This window comes from Triticum urartu, chromosome 3A, assembly GCF_056163025.1.
Source record: "Triticum urartu cultivar PI428250 chromosome 3A, HENAU_Tu73, whole genome shotgun sequence".
NCBI lineage: Eukaryota > Viridiplantae > Streptophyta > Magnoliopsida > Poales > Poaceae > Triticum > Triticum urartu.
In genome coordinates, this window is record NC_141875.1 from 466,301,959 (window position 1) to 466,317,856 (window position 15,898).

Sequence of the window (15,898 nt, forward strand, 5' to 3'; positions counted from 1 at the left end):
TGATTAACATTTTTCAACACATGTTCAACATTTTTCAAATGCTTGATTTACATTTTTTAAATACTTATTCAACATTTTTTTAATATTTGTTCAACATTTTTCGAATGCTTGATTTAATTTTTTCAAATACTTATTCAGCATTTTTCAAATACATATTCAACATTTTCCAAATGTTTTTTGTAGAGTGTTTTTGTAATATATATATATATAATATTTTAAAGTATATACAAAATTACAAAAATAAAGGAAAAAACGAGAACAGAAAACAAGGTTGTGGCCTCGCGCGCGTGTGGGCTGGTCCATGTTGCCCGCAGGATTCCCTCGCTCTCGCGGAATGCGAGAAATATGGATTGAAGCGGGTGCTTTCTTGTATTTTACGATGGCAATGGTTGGAGGGAGGCCGAATCATCTCATCTCTCAACTCCCCAACAGCATAAAGCACTGCCTTAAAATACCTACTAATGACTTCGATTGATCTTCTAAAGATAGGTTGTAGTGTCCTATACCTTTGGTTATGGCCAACTACGTAAAGAAACATGGCAACTTGTTCCTCAATAGAAGTATGGATGCTATCCAACAACAAATTTCTCTCTCTAAATATAGCACACAAACGGAAAAATGAAGCTTTTCTCATTCTAAGTTGATTTGAACAATTTATGTCACTAGAGTGATAAATGTATCTCAAATTTGACTCTCTAGATATGGCACGATCGGCCATGCTGCCCACGGTTATCCTTGGTGTTTGTTGCCTAGATCTTCTAAACATGACCATCATGTAAGCATACAATCCATCCACTAGACCGGCTCCTCTCACAATTAGTTGCCTTCGTTTTCTTGCCAATTCATCCATCTATGACAATACAAACAAATAACAGGAAACTTAGCACACCATAATTTTTCAGCATGACAAGCAATGAACAGAGATAAATAGTTCAATAAATTCCTATTCCAATTATGATAAGCAATTTTGTCAGCATGACAAGCATGATAAGCAATTCTCTCTTATTCCACTTTAGCTCTAGCCTGTTCAAGGTGGGGAGCCGAGTCAGGAACAAGATCTCTTCTCTGTTCTTTCCTGTACAACAACAAGAGCTCTACCCTGTTCAAGGTGGGGAGCCGAGGCAGGAAGGACGGATAGGGGAAGGAAGAGAGGAGGAAGGCGGGGGAAGGGAAGGGACAGGCGGATCTGCTACCTTCAGCACGGTGGCGGCGGCGAGTTGAGGACGGCCAGGAGCAGGGGCGGGCCAGCGACGAGTCGAGGACCGGCCAGGAGTACGGGCGGGGCGGCGGCGACGTACACCTTCAACACGACGACGGGGCGTTGAAGAAGGAGGGGCCCGACTGCGGGGTAGCGCGAGGGGATCGACGGCGGGCGGGCGCTGGCGGCTAGGTTAGATGGGGTCGCGCGAGGGCGGGGGGAGCGGGTCGCGCGAGGGCAGGGGCGGGGTGGTCGTTCGAGAGAAAGTGGGTCGGGGGGAGATTTTTCTCCTGTGCGGTCTCAGCCTCGCTCGACCCGGCAGGCCTGTGTGGGGTGCTTCGACTCAGCTATGTGGAGGCCCTTTTTAGCATCGGTTCGACAATGCCCGATGGAGCCCATACAGTCTACCAAACAGAGAAAAATTGGTCGGATAGGGAACTTTTAGGCCTATACACTCTTCATGCATGCTACCAAACACACCCATAGGGGCTCCCCTGCGGCACGTCGTACTCGCCCATCCCGATTGTTTCGCCTAGCCTCTTCGCCACGTGAGTGTCGAAAATATGTATGCTGCAAGCCGGTCTGCTTCAGAATTCAGATTGCATATTTCTGAATTTTGGTATAGAAACGAAAACGGTTCTACATCTTCTGATCTTCAAAAATCAAGGTCCACACTCCCGGTAACACTATCATACATATGCTCTTTGTTTTGTGATTTTTTGTGCAAAAATTGATCACATTGATAATTAATAAAATGCAGCATTAGCCAATGTACTTCAGATAGATTGGTGCTTTGCTGTTAGAGTTTCATACTTCACATGGATTGATAGAACTATTTTCATTCCTTCAAATTTGAAGGTACGGTCTTTTCTGTTTTCTTATCTTGAGAAATGATAACCTTAGAACTCATGTAGCGTTTGAATCATGGTTTTTGTGCTGCTTATAAAGCAGGAAGATGTTTTTCGATTGAACATCAGGCTTAGTACCACATTTACTCTTTTTAGTGTTAATATTTGAGCTATTTCTAAATATTGTATAGAATAGCACATATTTAAATGTATATAATTAAGTGAGTTATAATATATTTTCCAATTATATGATTTCCTGAACTTAAGGACCCAGTTTACATTTTGCCCTGGGCCCCCAAATTTTCAGCCCTGGCCTCTAATTAAAGCATGCAAACAACAATGTGTCATCTTGCTTAAGGAAATTGTCCATTTTATACTTAATACTTGGATGATGCAAAGAGAATCTCGGTTAAAGAGTGAATTGTTTTTTATTTATTTATTGCGAGAAAAAGAGTGAATTAATAGCTATAGACGCGGGAATGGTCTCGTTCTATGTAATTATGGACGTATTGACTATATAAGATCAGCACATTACACACATTCTAGCATGAGCACGAAATATTTCATTCTTTTATTCACATGACTGTTACTTGATGCACTATTTACCTTATAGAGAATTACACTAGGTGACCTATAAGCCCCGATCCAATTTTGAGCTTAATGAAACACTTCCAGTAACTTTTACTTGCACTTTTATTTTCACCTATTATTTATTCTCAAATTACAAAAATATTACCTATCACATTACTATCTTTTAATATCTTGTACAACTAGCAAAGCCATCAAGGTTAACACCCTTGTTAGTGTTGTTGCGGCACAAGCGAAAAGTTTTATTTGGTGTAGGAACCTTGTAACCAGCAAATCTATGGCGCAGGCGGCGCTTTGGATCATGAGCGACGACCCTAAAGTTTGATGGCCGTTGTGGCCGCAAGGGCGGCACTCCTTGACGACGTGTGTGGGTTTTGTGTTGATAGTTAGGTCGGCTGGTGGTGCCCCTTCCTGTGTTCTGGCGGTTTTTGTCCGATTTTCCGTAAATAACAGGATAATTCTTTTTTTTAATTAATGAAATGAGGCAAAGCTTTTATAAAAGAAAAAGTCTACTGAATAACTGCGGCTTCTTTTCCCAGTCATGGGAGGATGGAATCTTGGCCTAGTTATGCAAGAGTTGGCAAATACTATAAGCGGGCTTCTTTTCGTCCCTCACGCAGGCTCCTTTTTGCAAGATGTCCTATTTTTTACGTTTTGCCTTTTGAAATATGCGAATTGGCTGGCGTGTTCATCGTAGGAAATCACACAAACAGGCTGGAGCAGTTGGATTCTTTGCTCTTCTCCCACGCCTCCATTCCCATTTATACGTACTATTGTTTGGATTCACCGGACGAACGGATCTAAGAGAGGAAATGGAAGCTTCTTCTGTAATGTTTTTAGCAGGATCCAAATTGACCTGCAGCGTCTCATACACGGCACAACTACACAACAATCCAATGAACAAACGGCAAGACCACTAGCTAGTAGCTAATCGAAGATCGAACCCCGCACAAGCTGATCTGCATCTGCTCCGCGTGCGTGCGGGCGGGCGGGCGGGAGGCTACGCGCCGCGGTTGAGCATCTCCTTGTAGTTGAGCAGCGAGTTGAGCCTCTGCAGCTGCAGCTGCTGCCGGAACTTGTTGATGAAGTCGTCCGCCCTCTCGTCCACGCACGCGGCCTCCGGCGCCCCTGCGTCCTGCCGCCTCGCCTCCGTCAGCACCGCGCGAGCCGCAGGGGCCCTCGGCGCGCGCTGCACCAGCCGCGCCGGCGCCGGCACCGGGGCGCGCTCCAGCCTCCTCACCTCCGTCTCCGTTACCGGCTTCTTCGCCACCTTCGCCCTGGCCGCCTTCTCCGCCTCGTTGCCCGTCTTGCTCGCCGGCTTCCTCGCGGCCGGCTCAGACCGGCTCCTGCTGTACTGCTGCTGCTTGCCGCCCTCGTCGTCGTCCTCGCCGACGTTGCCGGCGGAGGAAGGGTTGTAGTTGTACTCGGGAGGGAAGTCGCCGGAGCGGAAGCGGTAGAGGCCGAGGGAGCGCAGGCGCTCCATCACGGACGACGTGCGCGCCAGCGGGGCCGGAGGCGGGGGAGAAGCGTACCGGTCGTCGTGGTCCTTGTGCTGGTGCTGGTGGCGGTGGCGGTCGTCGTCGGCGTGGTGGTCGTGGCGGCGGCGGTGGGAGCGGGAGGTGAGCGCGATGGTGCCGATGACGACGTTGAGGAGGAGGAAGAGCGTCGCCGGGGAGAAGTAGCCGCGGACCAGAGACCACGCCGGCGTCACGTCCGGGGCGTCCATTTGTCCGATCGAGCTCGCGCCGCGGCGAGGATCGGTGAGGAGACGGGCGAACTGGTGCGGAGGTAGCTAAGCCAAGCCAGGTACTAGGAGACGTCGGTGCGTTGGTGTGCTGATGATGTTTCGGTTGCCTGCTTGGCTGCTCGGCGCGGTGATAAATATACGAGGAGAAGGAAGGGGGAGGCCACGCGGCGCGCGGAGGCCGGTGCCCGGCGGTGGAGCGGGGGAATGCTTGCTGGGGAGGGAGAAACCGTGTGTACAAGAGTGCCGCCTCCTCGTGCACCCATAGCCGACCATGTACCGTGCCAGGTTGGAGATCCCCAGACCCATGGGCTCAATTCAATGCAAGCCGCTGTGACCAACCACTGACTCACTGGGCATCGCGTCGGCCCTAGCGTTTCATCATCATATAACAAAATAATGATAGTGGCACTCTAGCTCGTAAAAAAGAACACTCTTGATTGCAATTTTTGTTGGTGGCTTGCCAAGCTGAGCGCTTGGTGTAGAAGAAAAGAACACTCTACCTCGTCAATCCACATCTCCCGATCTATCCAAACAAGAGAGCTAGAGTGTAGAGTGACTATTTTGATTTTTGAAAGAGTCGATTGATTCAATTATGTGTATGGAGAGTCTGAGAATCAAGATGCATAACTCGTTTACTTCTCACAACAATAGCCCCGTGACCAGCTTGAATGGTGCCGTGAGGTGTGTTGGTTTATCATTTCGATGCAACAAGCTACTCAGATGAAGGAACCACGTGGAGAAACCGTCCAGCTAGTGATCAAGTCCACTTGCCGATTGTGCCTTGGCACATGTCACGTGCCGCGACCTGCCCTGGTGGCCAGATCGGAACCGCGGCAGGTCAACCTGACTCGATCCACCGCGGCTTAACGTGAATTGCGCTGTTGGGACGATCCCATCAGCCTATGCACATGCGCATCTTTAACATGGACAAGATAGATGCCCTTCAAATTTCAATCCATTATTTAGTAAGATTCCGAAGCACGAATTTACCAAATAGACATCCAAAATGGAGAAAGAACGAGGCCAGGATTTCGGCAACTCCAACATGGATCATCATAGCCACTAAATGTACGAAACCAGACGGTCCAGTCACTTTTGTCATGCAACGAAAGTCATCAAATGTCCACGAACAATGGGTCGGCCGATCCAAACATCCAAAGTCTCGTAAAACCAAAGAGTAATTTTAATATGGTCCCTCTTCCCTCTCTTTTTACATTTGAGATGATGAAGTTGGATTGGTAATTTCTACTGCAATCAACGGTTCAGAATTATTTTATATTTGTACTCTTAACTCTCATGTGAAAAACAAAGATAAGAGGAAGCATGTTATGCACAACCAGTCTTTGTGTACTACACCTCCATGCAGCCCGCTTTGCCCCAGAAAAGCATCAATTAGCTTAAAATTTGCTTTTGTCTAAAATTGACACTACATTTGCCGTCACGTTAACCATATGAGATTGATTACGACAATATTACACGGTAGTGGAGCCCAAAATGTCCTCTGCCCATACCAACTCAGCAACAGTCAATCCCTCGGGAAGAAAACTCAGCAACAGTCAACGTGACCAAAGCTCAAATTGCACATCGACGGGTAACCCAAGAATGAAAGAAGCGTTATCAAGGAAAAGGCAACAACACGATCAATAAAAATTATCAAGATAGAAGCAACTATATGGGCTCAGAAAAAAGAAAAGGAAGCAACTACACAATTGAGTACTCCCTCTGTCTCAGTGTAAGACATTTTTTGACACTGGACGAAGGGAGTACATCATAAGTCGCCTTCTCCCCCAAGAAAATCTTAGGGTTCCTCTATCACCCATCGGCACAACCACTGGCCTACCTCATCTTCGATGGCCTTTAAGGCCATGGTGACACGGTGGATTCTGATCTTTGCTGGCGGGAGGGCTTTATTTTTAGATATTCCTTCAAGTCTTGTTAGGCTTTGTGTCCTGTTCAGGAAGACAAAACAAAGGCGGCTTCTTGAATATGGAATAAGGTTATCCCCGCCTAGTCATCGTCCCAGTGATGATTCTAGCATAGTCGGTGGGTGTATGATCTTTCCAATCTACACTACTCTTTTTCAACGGCGGTTGATGTTCTCATGCTTTAGTCCTATGCGACGTTAGCACAACAGGCTGCCTACTACCTCTGTAAACAATTATAATAGCATTTAGATAATTAAAATAGTGACCTAAACAGTCTTATATTAGTTTAAGGAGGGAATACAAGTTTTGCCCAACACCATCAACAAAGGGGCAATGATGGCAGCACACCTTCAGCTCACCTTAATCATTGCTAGATTGTCTGCGAATCTGAATGTAATTTTTATTTGGTGTCCATTGTACTGTATAAAGATGAATATATCAAAAGTTTTCTCACAAAAAAAAACTGACCAAGTCATAAACACAAACACTCATTACAAGCAATCTCATAAGGTCCACTCGAAGCTACCGGTACAATGTTCCCAATAGGCCAATAATACCCCAATAGTCTGGCTACAGAAATAAAGCTCCGCTGTGTTCGCAGAGCATACAGATTCGAATAATACAACAAGTTAAATAAGCTCACAAGCACCTTAAGGGTACAAGTCTAGGTTGTTCTAGCATCAGAGGACATGACCAATGTTTCAAATGGACAGATAACTACTATCTCATGATTCAAGCCCTCGGAGTGCAGCTGGCCAAGTGAGACTTGAAGGTCTCCAGCTCTGAAACAACCTCGTCCTCTGGGCGGTAGATCAAATCACTCATACGCCATATCTGGATCAGTAAAAAAATCAGTAAGAATACACCAAGCATGTTATGAAGCAAAGGAAAACACCAATGTAACTGTTACACCATATTATAAGACATATAAGAGCATTTATACGACATTTCTTTACAGAGGGAGTACATGTTATTAATATACTCCCTCCGTCCCAAAATAAGTGTCGCGACGGAGGGAGTACTATTAAGATAGGGTCAGAAGGAAACATCACGCCGCATATGGTTTGAAACTGTTCGTTCCAACAGGCCCTGATGATAACAGTGCCCATATATGCATATTCAAAGCTATTTTGAGATGGGAGTCACGTTATCCGAACTGTAATGTATCTCCAGTTATAAGCGCATAAAACTGTATGTACCATATACCGTATACAATATCTAGCATGTCAGTTCTTTCTAGTAGTGTGTTTACACCATGATTGCGCAATTGTAAGAGAAGTACCTGCAAAGTTCCACCTCCACCAGTGCTCTCACCATCATCAGATACACTCACAATGGTCCAAGGATCTGAAGAGTTCCAGTGGAAATCTACGATCTTGTCCCTAGCAAGGTGAACAAGATAAACAACAGATTATTACGGAACAATGGAAATGCAACATCAATTTATGGCATAACATGGTTTTATCGTCCCTGCACATCCAATTAGCTTTGACTCTCAAAGTATGAATAGATCCAGACCAATTTGGAAGTTGCCAATGGCATAAGCCCTCATTAAGCCCGTAAAGGAGTAAATCAAATTGTATTTTTTTACATGCACAACTAGACATAAAAATCACGGGTGCATAAGATCTCAAGAGCATAAAATAACAATTCCCTTCTTATTTTTATTTTGCCAGAAAGTCTGAGCTACAACATTAATGGTGTACAGGTCCACAACTGCACAATCATCTATCAGCCCATGTTAGACACCAATCATTAGATTTAAGTCTCAGGTTTACTAAATTAGTCTGCTGGTCAGATTTTAACGGAAAATACAGTTTCATAAAAAATCCAGTAGAAGTCTATTGTAAAGAGAAGATTAGCTAAACTAGCTACTGATACACAAAGGCATTTCTTCAATTCTGCCGTCTATTGTAAAGAGAAGATTAGCTAAACTAGCTACTGATACAAAGGCATTTCTTCAATTCTGCCAGCAATATGGCAGAGAATATGCCAATGGACATGGTATAACCATTCAAGAAAAAAGCCGGATTTTGAGTTTCATATACCACATGAAGTAAGATATGTAGAAAAACAATGTACCTATGACCTGCGTGTTGAAAGAAAAGCCCGCCAGGTGAATTAGGATTTTTCTTCTTTCCCACCTACACCACGAGAACTTTTATCAGTCTCAAGATACAGAACTAGTACATGAGAGAGAATGAGTAATGTTAAAGTGAACTCCCATCGCCAACGGTATATACCTTCTCATGGTCCCACACATTTAAGAAACCATCTTCCGCAGAGCTTCCGAAAACAGATGCTTTGTCAGGAGACCACTGAAAAGCATAAGGTATGAATTATTGACAAAAGCTACTGCAATACCATGGACAGTAACCAAATGTCCATATCCACATGAAAAGAACATGTACGTGACCAAAAGATTCTCTGTACATGCCTGAACACAAAGGACAGCAGCTTTATGGCCCTCGAATTTGTGAATTGGAGAACCAGCACCTCCAGGACCCAGATTTCGCCGATCCCACATTCGGACAGAGTGATCAGCAGAGCTAAATATGAGAAGAAACCACCATAATTAAATGTGTAAGCAATTGACAAACATAGATGAAAGCACAAAGTCAAATAGATCTGAAATAACTAAAGATTTCATCAGAGATTATACAGAACTAAGAAGACATTCATGTCCCTCCGATCCAAATTAATTGTCGCTGAAATGGATGTATCTAGATGTATTTCAGTTCTAGATACATCAGTTTTAGCTACAAGTAATATGGACCAGAGGGAGTACAAAATATGAAGAAAAAAAGTGCAAACAATTGACAAACATAGATGAAAAGCCCAAAATCAAATACATCTGAACTAAGTAAAGATCTCGTCACAGATTATTCAGAACTGAGAAGGCATTCACGTCAACATACCCAGTTAAGATGTAGTTAACATCATGAAGATTCCAATCGACACAATGAACATCTCCACCATGAGCTTTCTCAACCTGGACATCAGAAAGAACACAATTTCAAAATTAAGATGCATTGTTTATTTATTAGAAGAAAGAAGTACATTATACTAAAAAGAAAAGATACTTCAGCCTCTTTACTTAACAAATAGATTTTGGTTGCACTAAAATCTAGTCGACTGTAATCCCAGTACTACTAAATCTGCTCTATGATCACAAATTCATAACTCGTTCAACTGCAGATAATGTATGTTCGCCAATTTAAACAAAAATGTAAGTACATTAAAAGAAGCAGAATGAAACGACAAAAGAACCATAATACCCAGCAAAATATATCAAGCTGATGTGACTAAGAGCATGTTCGGTTCTCTGCCCACACTTAACTCGCCTTGCTGGTGGTCAAGGGGGCATGTTTAGTTCCCTCGCCACCAAAGAGCGAGCAAGACTCTTGCTTTTATGTTAAGGCCAGACAGTGGTGGATGGGTTTGGACGAGAAAATCAACCGTTCCAATGAATCAATCAATGTGAGTCATCATTGACAATTACTCACTGTATAAAGTTGTACTAAATCAGCGACACTTAATATGGAATGGAGGGAGTACCAATCATTTCCTTTCCTTAGTGAGCGTCAACTCTTGATACACAGCTTCTTGCAAAAAACAATGTTGACACATAAGATAGAGAAGAGTGTCACCTTAACGGCTGGGCTAGTACCAGTCCGGGCATCCCAGAGAATAAGACAAGCATCATCACCAACGCTGCAGAACTCCTGTGCACTTTATTCAAAAAAGAAAAGGAAAACCATAAAGATCAAACGTACAAACAAACAGCAAACCAGCACTTCAAGTGAGCTCTTACTCATGTAAATTGAAAAGCATGTCAATCAAATAGAAAATAACCATAAAAACAAGAAACTTAGTGTAGCATATTTACCTCGAAGGGCAGAACTGGACATCTTCAACAGTGCTATCATGCCCGTGGAATACACCTCGAGGATCAACTTTAGGACTATCCTTTTCATTTGCAGTTTTGCTATGCTTGCTGCCTGATGCCCCTGGGGAAGCCTCACTTTTTGAGGAGTCTCCAAGTCCAGATATGTGATCTTGAATGCTCCACCAAACCACAGACTTGTCCTTTCCTATTTACATTTTGCATGTGAACAAAGCTCAAGCTATCACATCAGCTCACTCAAATAAAATAAAAGGAACTGACGCATCCCTTATTCCATTGGGTCCACTGAAGTTGACAAGAGAACTTTTAACCTTTTAGGTCCCTATTACTTTAAAGGTGATCCAAGTAAGGTCGATCAGACAAGCTAGCAAATAGATGGTCTAGTTATCACATTGGCGGCTTTGGTGATTAGTTCTACTTTCTTCTCTTCATTTTTGCTTATGTGTTAATGCTGTCATGCCATCTCCCTTTGCCAGCTAAATCAGGAGTGGGCCTATCTTGGCTCACACATGCTCCAATGGAATCGGAAGATCCGTTCTGAGGTTCATGGACACAAATAACACAATCGTGTATTACAAAGAAAAAGTATACGAACGTAAACTGTGATATCAAGTCAGAACATCTTCAAATTTCTTGGCTTGTTATTTGTTAGGAACATACAAAGGGTATGTAGAGGGACGGAGGGAACGCTAAAGCAACAAGAGATATTTAATTTTCAGTGGAGAAAATTCGTGGAGTGGATCATACAAAGGGTCTGACATTGCAGTGGATCATGATAAATCCACTTTCCTAAAAAGTTTTTGCCTGTTTTACCGTTTGGTTAATCAACTTGTTCCAGCTATTGCGGCTATTTTTCCACAGCATAATATAAAATAAATTCAGCAACCACAAACTGAGCCTTGACATTTGAATATATCAAAAAGGGTCAGAAGATACAAGCATATTACAAGAAAGAATTCTGCTAACCTCCTGAGAGCACATACGGTTCTGCTGGACACATGGCAAGAGCAAACTCAGCATTTTCCTGATGCCCTCTTAAAATCTGACAAAAGTCAACAGTAGTAAGCACTATGTATGAAGGGAAAATATCCGGTGGAAACCACTCCTATGGTGAAAATAAATGGAAGTTATGTTTAAAAATGAGAACGGGGAAAAGAGAAGTGGAACAGTAAAAAATCCTGTCTATTCTAAATTTATTTATTTATTTTATCAAAATTAGAAATCCAAATGCAATAATTTAGATGGCAAATGCAATTATGTTTAAACATGAAATTTACATGTCTACAGAACATACCTCGCCTAGACATGGTGTATGCATAAGAATGTTTTTTAGAACTTTCTACACTTGTTCCTCAAGAGTTTCCACCATTAGGGTGGTTTTCATCCGATATTTTTACATATATGGTACATCAAAAAACTGATCCATTCTAGTAAAGTAAATTGTGTATATGCATGCTGTCGACATCCTACTAGGATTTTTTCAGAATCCACCCGAAGTCGCACAAGTTAAGAAAAAAAATAAGAAAACATACCAAATCAGGGATATTAGGGATATTATCACTATCCATGGCGTTCACATCCTATATGATTTTTCCAGCCCATCATGCAGAAATGCAACTTTCAACATCTCAAAATGACACGAAATTAAGAATTAAAAATAAGAGAACATACCAAATCAGGGCGAGAATCAGTAGCTCCTAGGACAGCATGTCTATTTGGCTGGGACTCAACATCCCAAATAAGCACCTGTTTGGGGACGTAGAAAGCATATAAATTCATAAAATGTCACCGGAATGCTTAGAGATTATCGACTCTTTCGAAAGAACAAAGTAGCAGTATAAAGGCCTGGACATACATCTGGACTGTCCGTATGAGTTGCAATGATCCTACTGTTCTGTGGAAGCTCCCTGATTCGGTTAACCTGGATACACAATAAACAAACAAAGTCAGAATGCATCAACAGCTGACTTCAACTCATAAATCAAAGCGGCATGAACAAGTAAACTGCTAGGCATGCAAGCTAAACACAAGAACACAAAGACCATCTTAGAAAACAGAAAGATACAGATCAGATAACATAAAGTTTCAAAAATGAAGTATCCAGTGTAAATTAAGAGAAAGAGGATAATCAAGATACAGAAAATTAAAAACAGAGTAAGCAACATGTAAAGAATATAACTTAGATACTAAGTAGTTGCAACTTAGGAATATACAGGACAAATTATTACCTCTCCAGGGTGAATGATAGTCTTGTACTTCTTTACAAAAGGTGATCGTGCTTCCTCATTGAACTGCAGTACAAAACAGACATCTTGTCAGCTCTATTCTGAACCAATTAATGACCAGTATGAAGAATTCCTAGTTTAGGCCCTCTCAAGCAAGTTAATGCAAGAATACTCCACAATACATAAAAAAACAAGGAACCACCATAAGTATACCATTATATACAGGCATAAGAAACTGGCAGAGAAGGTTAACTAAAAACTGCATGCAGGAAACACCATAATTATACCATTATACGCACGCACAAAAATCAGAGGCCAGATCTATATATTTACATGAATCTCAAAAAATCACGTTATTCTGCACTAACAAACTGAAATTGTGATGGAAAACCAATGAACAATGAATAACCTGTGATATGTGCTCTGCAGCTGCAACCCGTGGCTTCACAACTTCACAGTTTGCAATGACCAGGGTATTCGGGACACTTCCATCTGTCTGAAACCATCGGGATTAAAAAAAATATAGTTAGATCTGGTTAAGAAAATATACTCATTATGTAACAAAAACTGATAACCAGTCCCAGATGCTGAATATCTGTTTGTGGAAGCACTCAGACTGAGGACTTTTGAAGGTCACCTGCTCTGATAGGTAAAGGCGCTGACGATTCTTATAGGTAGCCTGCTCAAACTGAGGACCCCACCTGTTCCGAATCAAACCAACAGATCGGCAAATAAATTAGTTGCAGAACCCACTATTTTAGGTCAAAAACGCTGCAAAAATGAACTAGCATGCTTCCAAACAGAATGCCACTAATCTGTCATATTATTAGCTTCAAAGTACCAGGTAGTGATTAAGAATGCACCACAGAGCCGATGCTCAAGAAGCAATATCATCAAATCGTGCTCACTCTATAGATGGCAAGCAGTCATAGTGAAAAGATAAAACAGTTGACACCGGCAGGAGCCACCACATCGAAACAGTTCATTAAGGCAAGCATTACATGAACAGAGACACCAAACCCCCGTCTCAAATAGTCGCATGCCACAAAAAACCTAGAACCCAAAACCCTAGGGCAATAACTCAACCCAAAGTTTCCACCCTGCTCACCATAGCAGCCCAGGCACTAACCACGCGCAGATCTGGAGACACCGCATGCACAGGCTGCGCTGTCACAGAGCAAAACCCTAGATACGTTCGTGGCGGCAAAACCCTAGATACGTTCGTGACGGCAAAACCCTAACCCCACATGAATCTGCTCGAACACAACGCCTACGACCACGGAACTGCGGGAATGGAGATGGGAAGCAACAGAGGCGGTCGCAGGAAGCGGGGATTACCGGCAGGAGAGGGATGGCCAGACGAGGTTGTGGTTCGCGAACCAGTCGTAGAGGACGGGGATGAGCGACTTCCATTGCGCGTACCGCTCGTCCACCGCCGCCCTCGACCCGCCTCTCTCCTTCATCTCCGCTCCGCTGCTGGCCGCCGCCGGCGACTGCTCCGCCCTCTCTCTCTCTCTCTCTCTCCCTCTCGCTCTCTGTGCAGGGGGGGCGCTCTCTGGAGTCTGGACTGTTCCTGTCTGCCTCCCGCTCGGTGCGAACTGCCCAGGCGCGGAGGAGTATCTAGGCTGCGGCTGGGGTGAAAACGGTAACAGATGCGGTGTGCAAATGGGCCGAGCCCTTTTTTGTTTGGGCTCGTGGGTACAAACGTCAGAGAACTTTACGGGCTTCAGTAAGTAGGGCTCCCGATCTTCTAGCAGACATTTTTTGGAGACTACTAAGAAAATATTTTTTCTCAAAAAAAAAGTAAGAAAAATATTTTTCTTCTCGAGAAAAAACTAAGAAAACATTTTTATGCCAAAGAAACTAAGAAAACATTTCTTATGCTAAAAAAAACTAAGAAAATGGAGAAAAGTGACACTCATTTGATGATTTTTAGTTTTTGACGAAATTTATTATTCCTTTAATTCAAAAAAATGTCTTCCATGTATATATTGTACTAGCTAATGTCTGTGTGGATTCTAAAAAAACTAATGTCTGTGATCAAACATTGATTGTAAAAATACAGATAAAAGCGGGAAAAGAAAATGGTACACAAAAGAAGAAAAAAGCAATATGAAGTATACATAGAACGACATGTCTAGTGATTTTATTGGATTTTTTTCCTTACGTGTGCTAATGCACCAAACGGTTAGTAATGTGGTGGAATTAGATCGAGAAAACCTGTAACTTCATCAATCTTCAGAGTCACGATATATTTACTGAAGGATAACTTTAATATGGGATCTTTCTAGACACACGTATAATTAAAATACTTGAAATATGATACTACTAAACTAAACAATAGATGCGGTGAAGTAATCATCATAAATGTTTTCTTTTGTTTCTTCATTGTGCTCACCACGCGGTATAGCAAGAAAAAATCGGCACAACTGAGCTTACATGGCAATTCAGCAAATACCTATTTAATTCACATAGCCAGGACAATGCCCCATGTGTTGCAAACGTTCGATGTAAGGGGGCCATAGCGCGGTGGCGGGGTAGTGCTGAGTGGATAAACAACGTGTTTGGTAGTCCTATGGAAGGGGAAAAGGAATTAACAATGGGAGTTGACTGGGGGGTTTGAATGTGGGAAATAGACTTCTAGTCCCATTTTCCTTGTTTGGTGATTGAAAGGAATTTTCCGTGGGAATTTGATAGGGAAACTAACTAAGAAAATGGGCCCACCATCTGTACTCCATTTTTAGACATGCGGAGCAGGAGTAATGTACATGGCGACAGCTTTTTTTCTTTCATTTCCCATTCCCTTCCTCAATTACCACCCCCCACCAAGGAAGAGATAAGGGAAAGTTTGACCAGTAACCCCGTTTCCCCTTCCCTCATTAATTTCCGTGTCCTCCAAACAAACAAGGGACTTTAAGTCCTACAACCCCCTAGTTTCAATTCCCTGATACTAATTGCCCCAAACAAATACGCTGAAAATAACTCGTGCAATGGAATACAATACCAACAACTCCTCCCCTCAACACAACATGTGCAGATTGTAATATACATATGTAATAGTGTTGAATGTGTTTATTCTTGGAAGGAAAATCAATCCAATTTGAGAAAATGTTCATGTGTACGAGATAAACACAATTTGTGCCATACTAAGTGTCCCTGGAAACCTCATGGCACAAAAAAACATGCAAAAATTACTCTGCACAACCATTCACAAAGAGAAACAAGATCCAGTATAATGGTAGGTAACGAACAACACAATGGGAGGGATAAAAAGGGAGGTAAAGGAGCATGTTTACCTTGGGAGATGTAGGATCCCGGGCGCGCCGGCGACGCCGCCCTGCGCAGGAGCATACGCGTCTCCAGACTTGCTACCGTCGACCTGCAAGGAATCGCGGTGTAAAAACGCGCTTACAGCTAGCCACCCATCCATCGATCTCTCGCTCTCTCTTGGACGACATAT

General features: G+C 42.9%; 3 protein-coding genes across 4 annotated transcripts; all 3 read right to left on the reverse strand.

Annotated features, from left to right (window-relative positions):
* Positions 1 to 232: 232 nt before the first annotated feature.
* Positions 233 to 850, reverse strand: LOC147980107 (uncharacterized). The gene has a single exon (XM_087515479.1). It carries the CDS (start codon positions 848 to 850, stop codon positions 233 to 235), a length of 618 nt encoding a protein of 205 aa, XP_087371605.1.
* Positions 851 to 3,435: 2,585 nt separating this feature from the next.
* On the reverse strand, positions 3,436 to 4,638 carry LOC125548499 (uncharacterized). Its single transcript, XM_048712084.2, has one exon. It carries the CDS (start codon positions 4,358 to 4,360, stop codon positions 3,635 to 3,637), a length of 726 nt encoding a protein of 241 aa, XP_048568041.2. The 5' UTR covers positions 4,361 to 4,638; the 3' UTR covers positions 3,436 to 3,634.
* A 2,143-nt stretch (positions 4,639 to 6,781) lies between these two features.
* Positions 6,782 to 14,067, reverse strand: LOC125544409 (WD-40 repeat-containing protein MSI4-like). 2 transcript variants are annotated; one of them, XM_048708088.2, is made up of 16 exons: positions 13,777 to 14,067; positions 13,076 to 13,139; positions 12,848 to 12,934; positions 12,442 to 12,504; positions 12,069 to 12,134; positions 11,885 to 11,959; positions 11,746 to 11,793; positions 11,180 to 11,255; positions 10,196 to 10,400; positions 9,957 to 10,038; positions 9,225 to 9,298; positions 8,744 to 8,855; positions 8,550 to 8,624; positions 8,389 to 8,450; positions 7,589 to 7,688; positions 6,782 to 7,140 (listed from the first exon to the last, which is right to left on the reverse strand). In XM_048708088.2, the coding sequence occupies exons 1-16, from the start codon at positions 13,899 to 13,901 to the stop codon at positions 7,039 to 7,041; spliced, it is 1,416 nt and encodes a 471-aa protein (XP_048564045.2). In that variant the 5' UTR covers positions 13,902 to 14,067; the 3' UTR covers positions 6,782 to 7,038. The 2 variants fall into 2 exon arrangements, with proteins under 2 accessions (XP_048564045.2, XP_048564046.2); XM_048708089.2 differs by lacking the exon at positions 11,746 to 11,793 and having other exon boundaries at positions 13,777 to 14,066.
* Positions 14,068 to 15,898: the final 1,831 nt, after the last annotated feature.

Excerpts from the sequence above, each read along its gene's own strand:
- LOC147980107 (XM_087515479.1), bottom strand. The coding sequence starts at position 850 with ATGGATGAATTGGCAAGAAAACGAAGGCAACTAATTGTGAGAGGAGCC.
- LOC125544409 (XM_048708088.2), bottom strand. The coding sequence starts at position 13,901 with ATGAAGGAGAGAGGCGGGTCGAGGGCGGCGGTGGACGAGCGGTACGCG. Across the intron at positions 11,794-11,884 it reads CTGATTCTCGCCCTGATTTG|GATGTGAACGCCATGGATAG; the intron begins GTATGTTCTCTT and ends AAAATCATATAG. Across the intron at positions 8,625-8,743 it reads CTGCTGTCCTTTGTGTTCAG|TGGTCTCCTGACAAAGCATC; the intron begins GCATGTACAGAG and ends TATGCTTTTCAG.
- LOC125548499 (XM_048712084.2), bottom strand. The coding sequence starts at position 4,360 with ATGGACGCCCCGGACGTGACGCCGGCGTGGTCTCTGGTCCGCGGCTAC.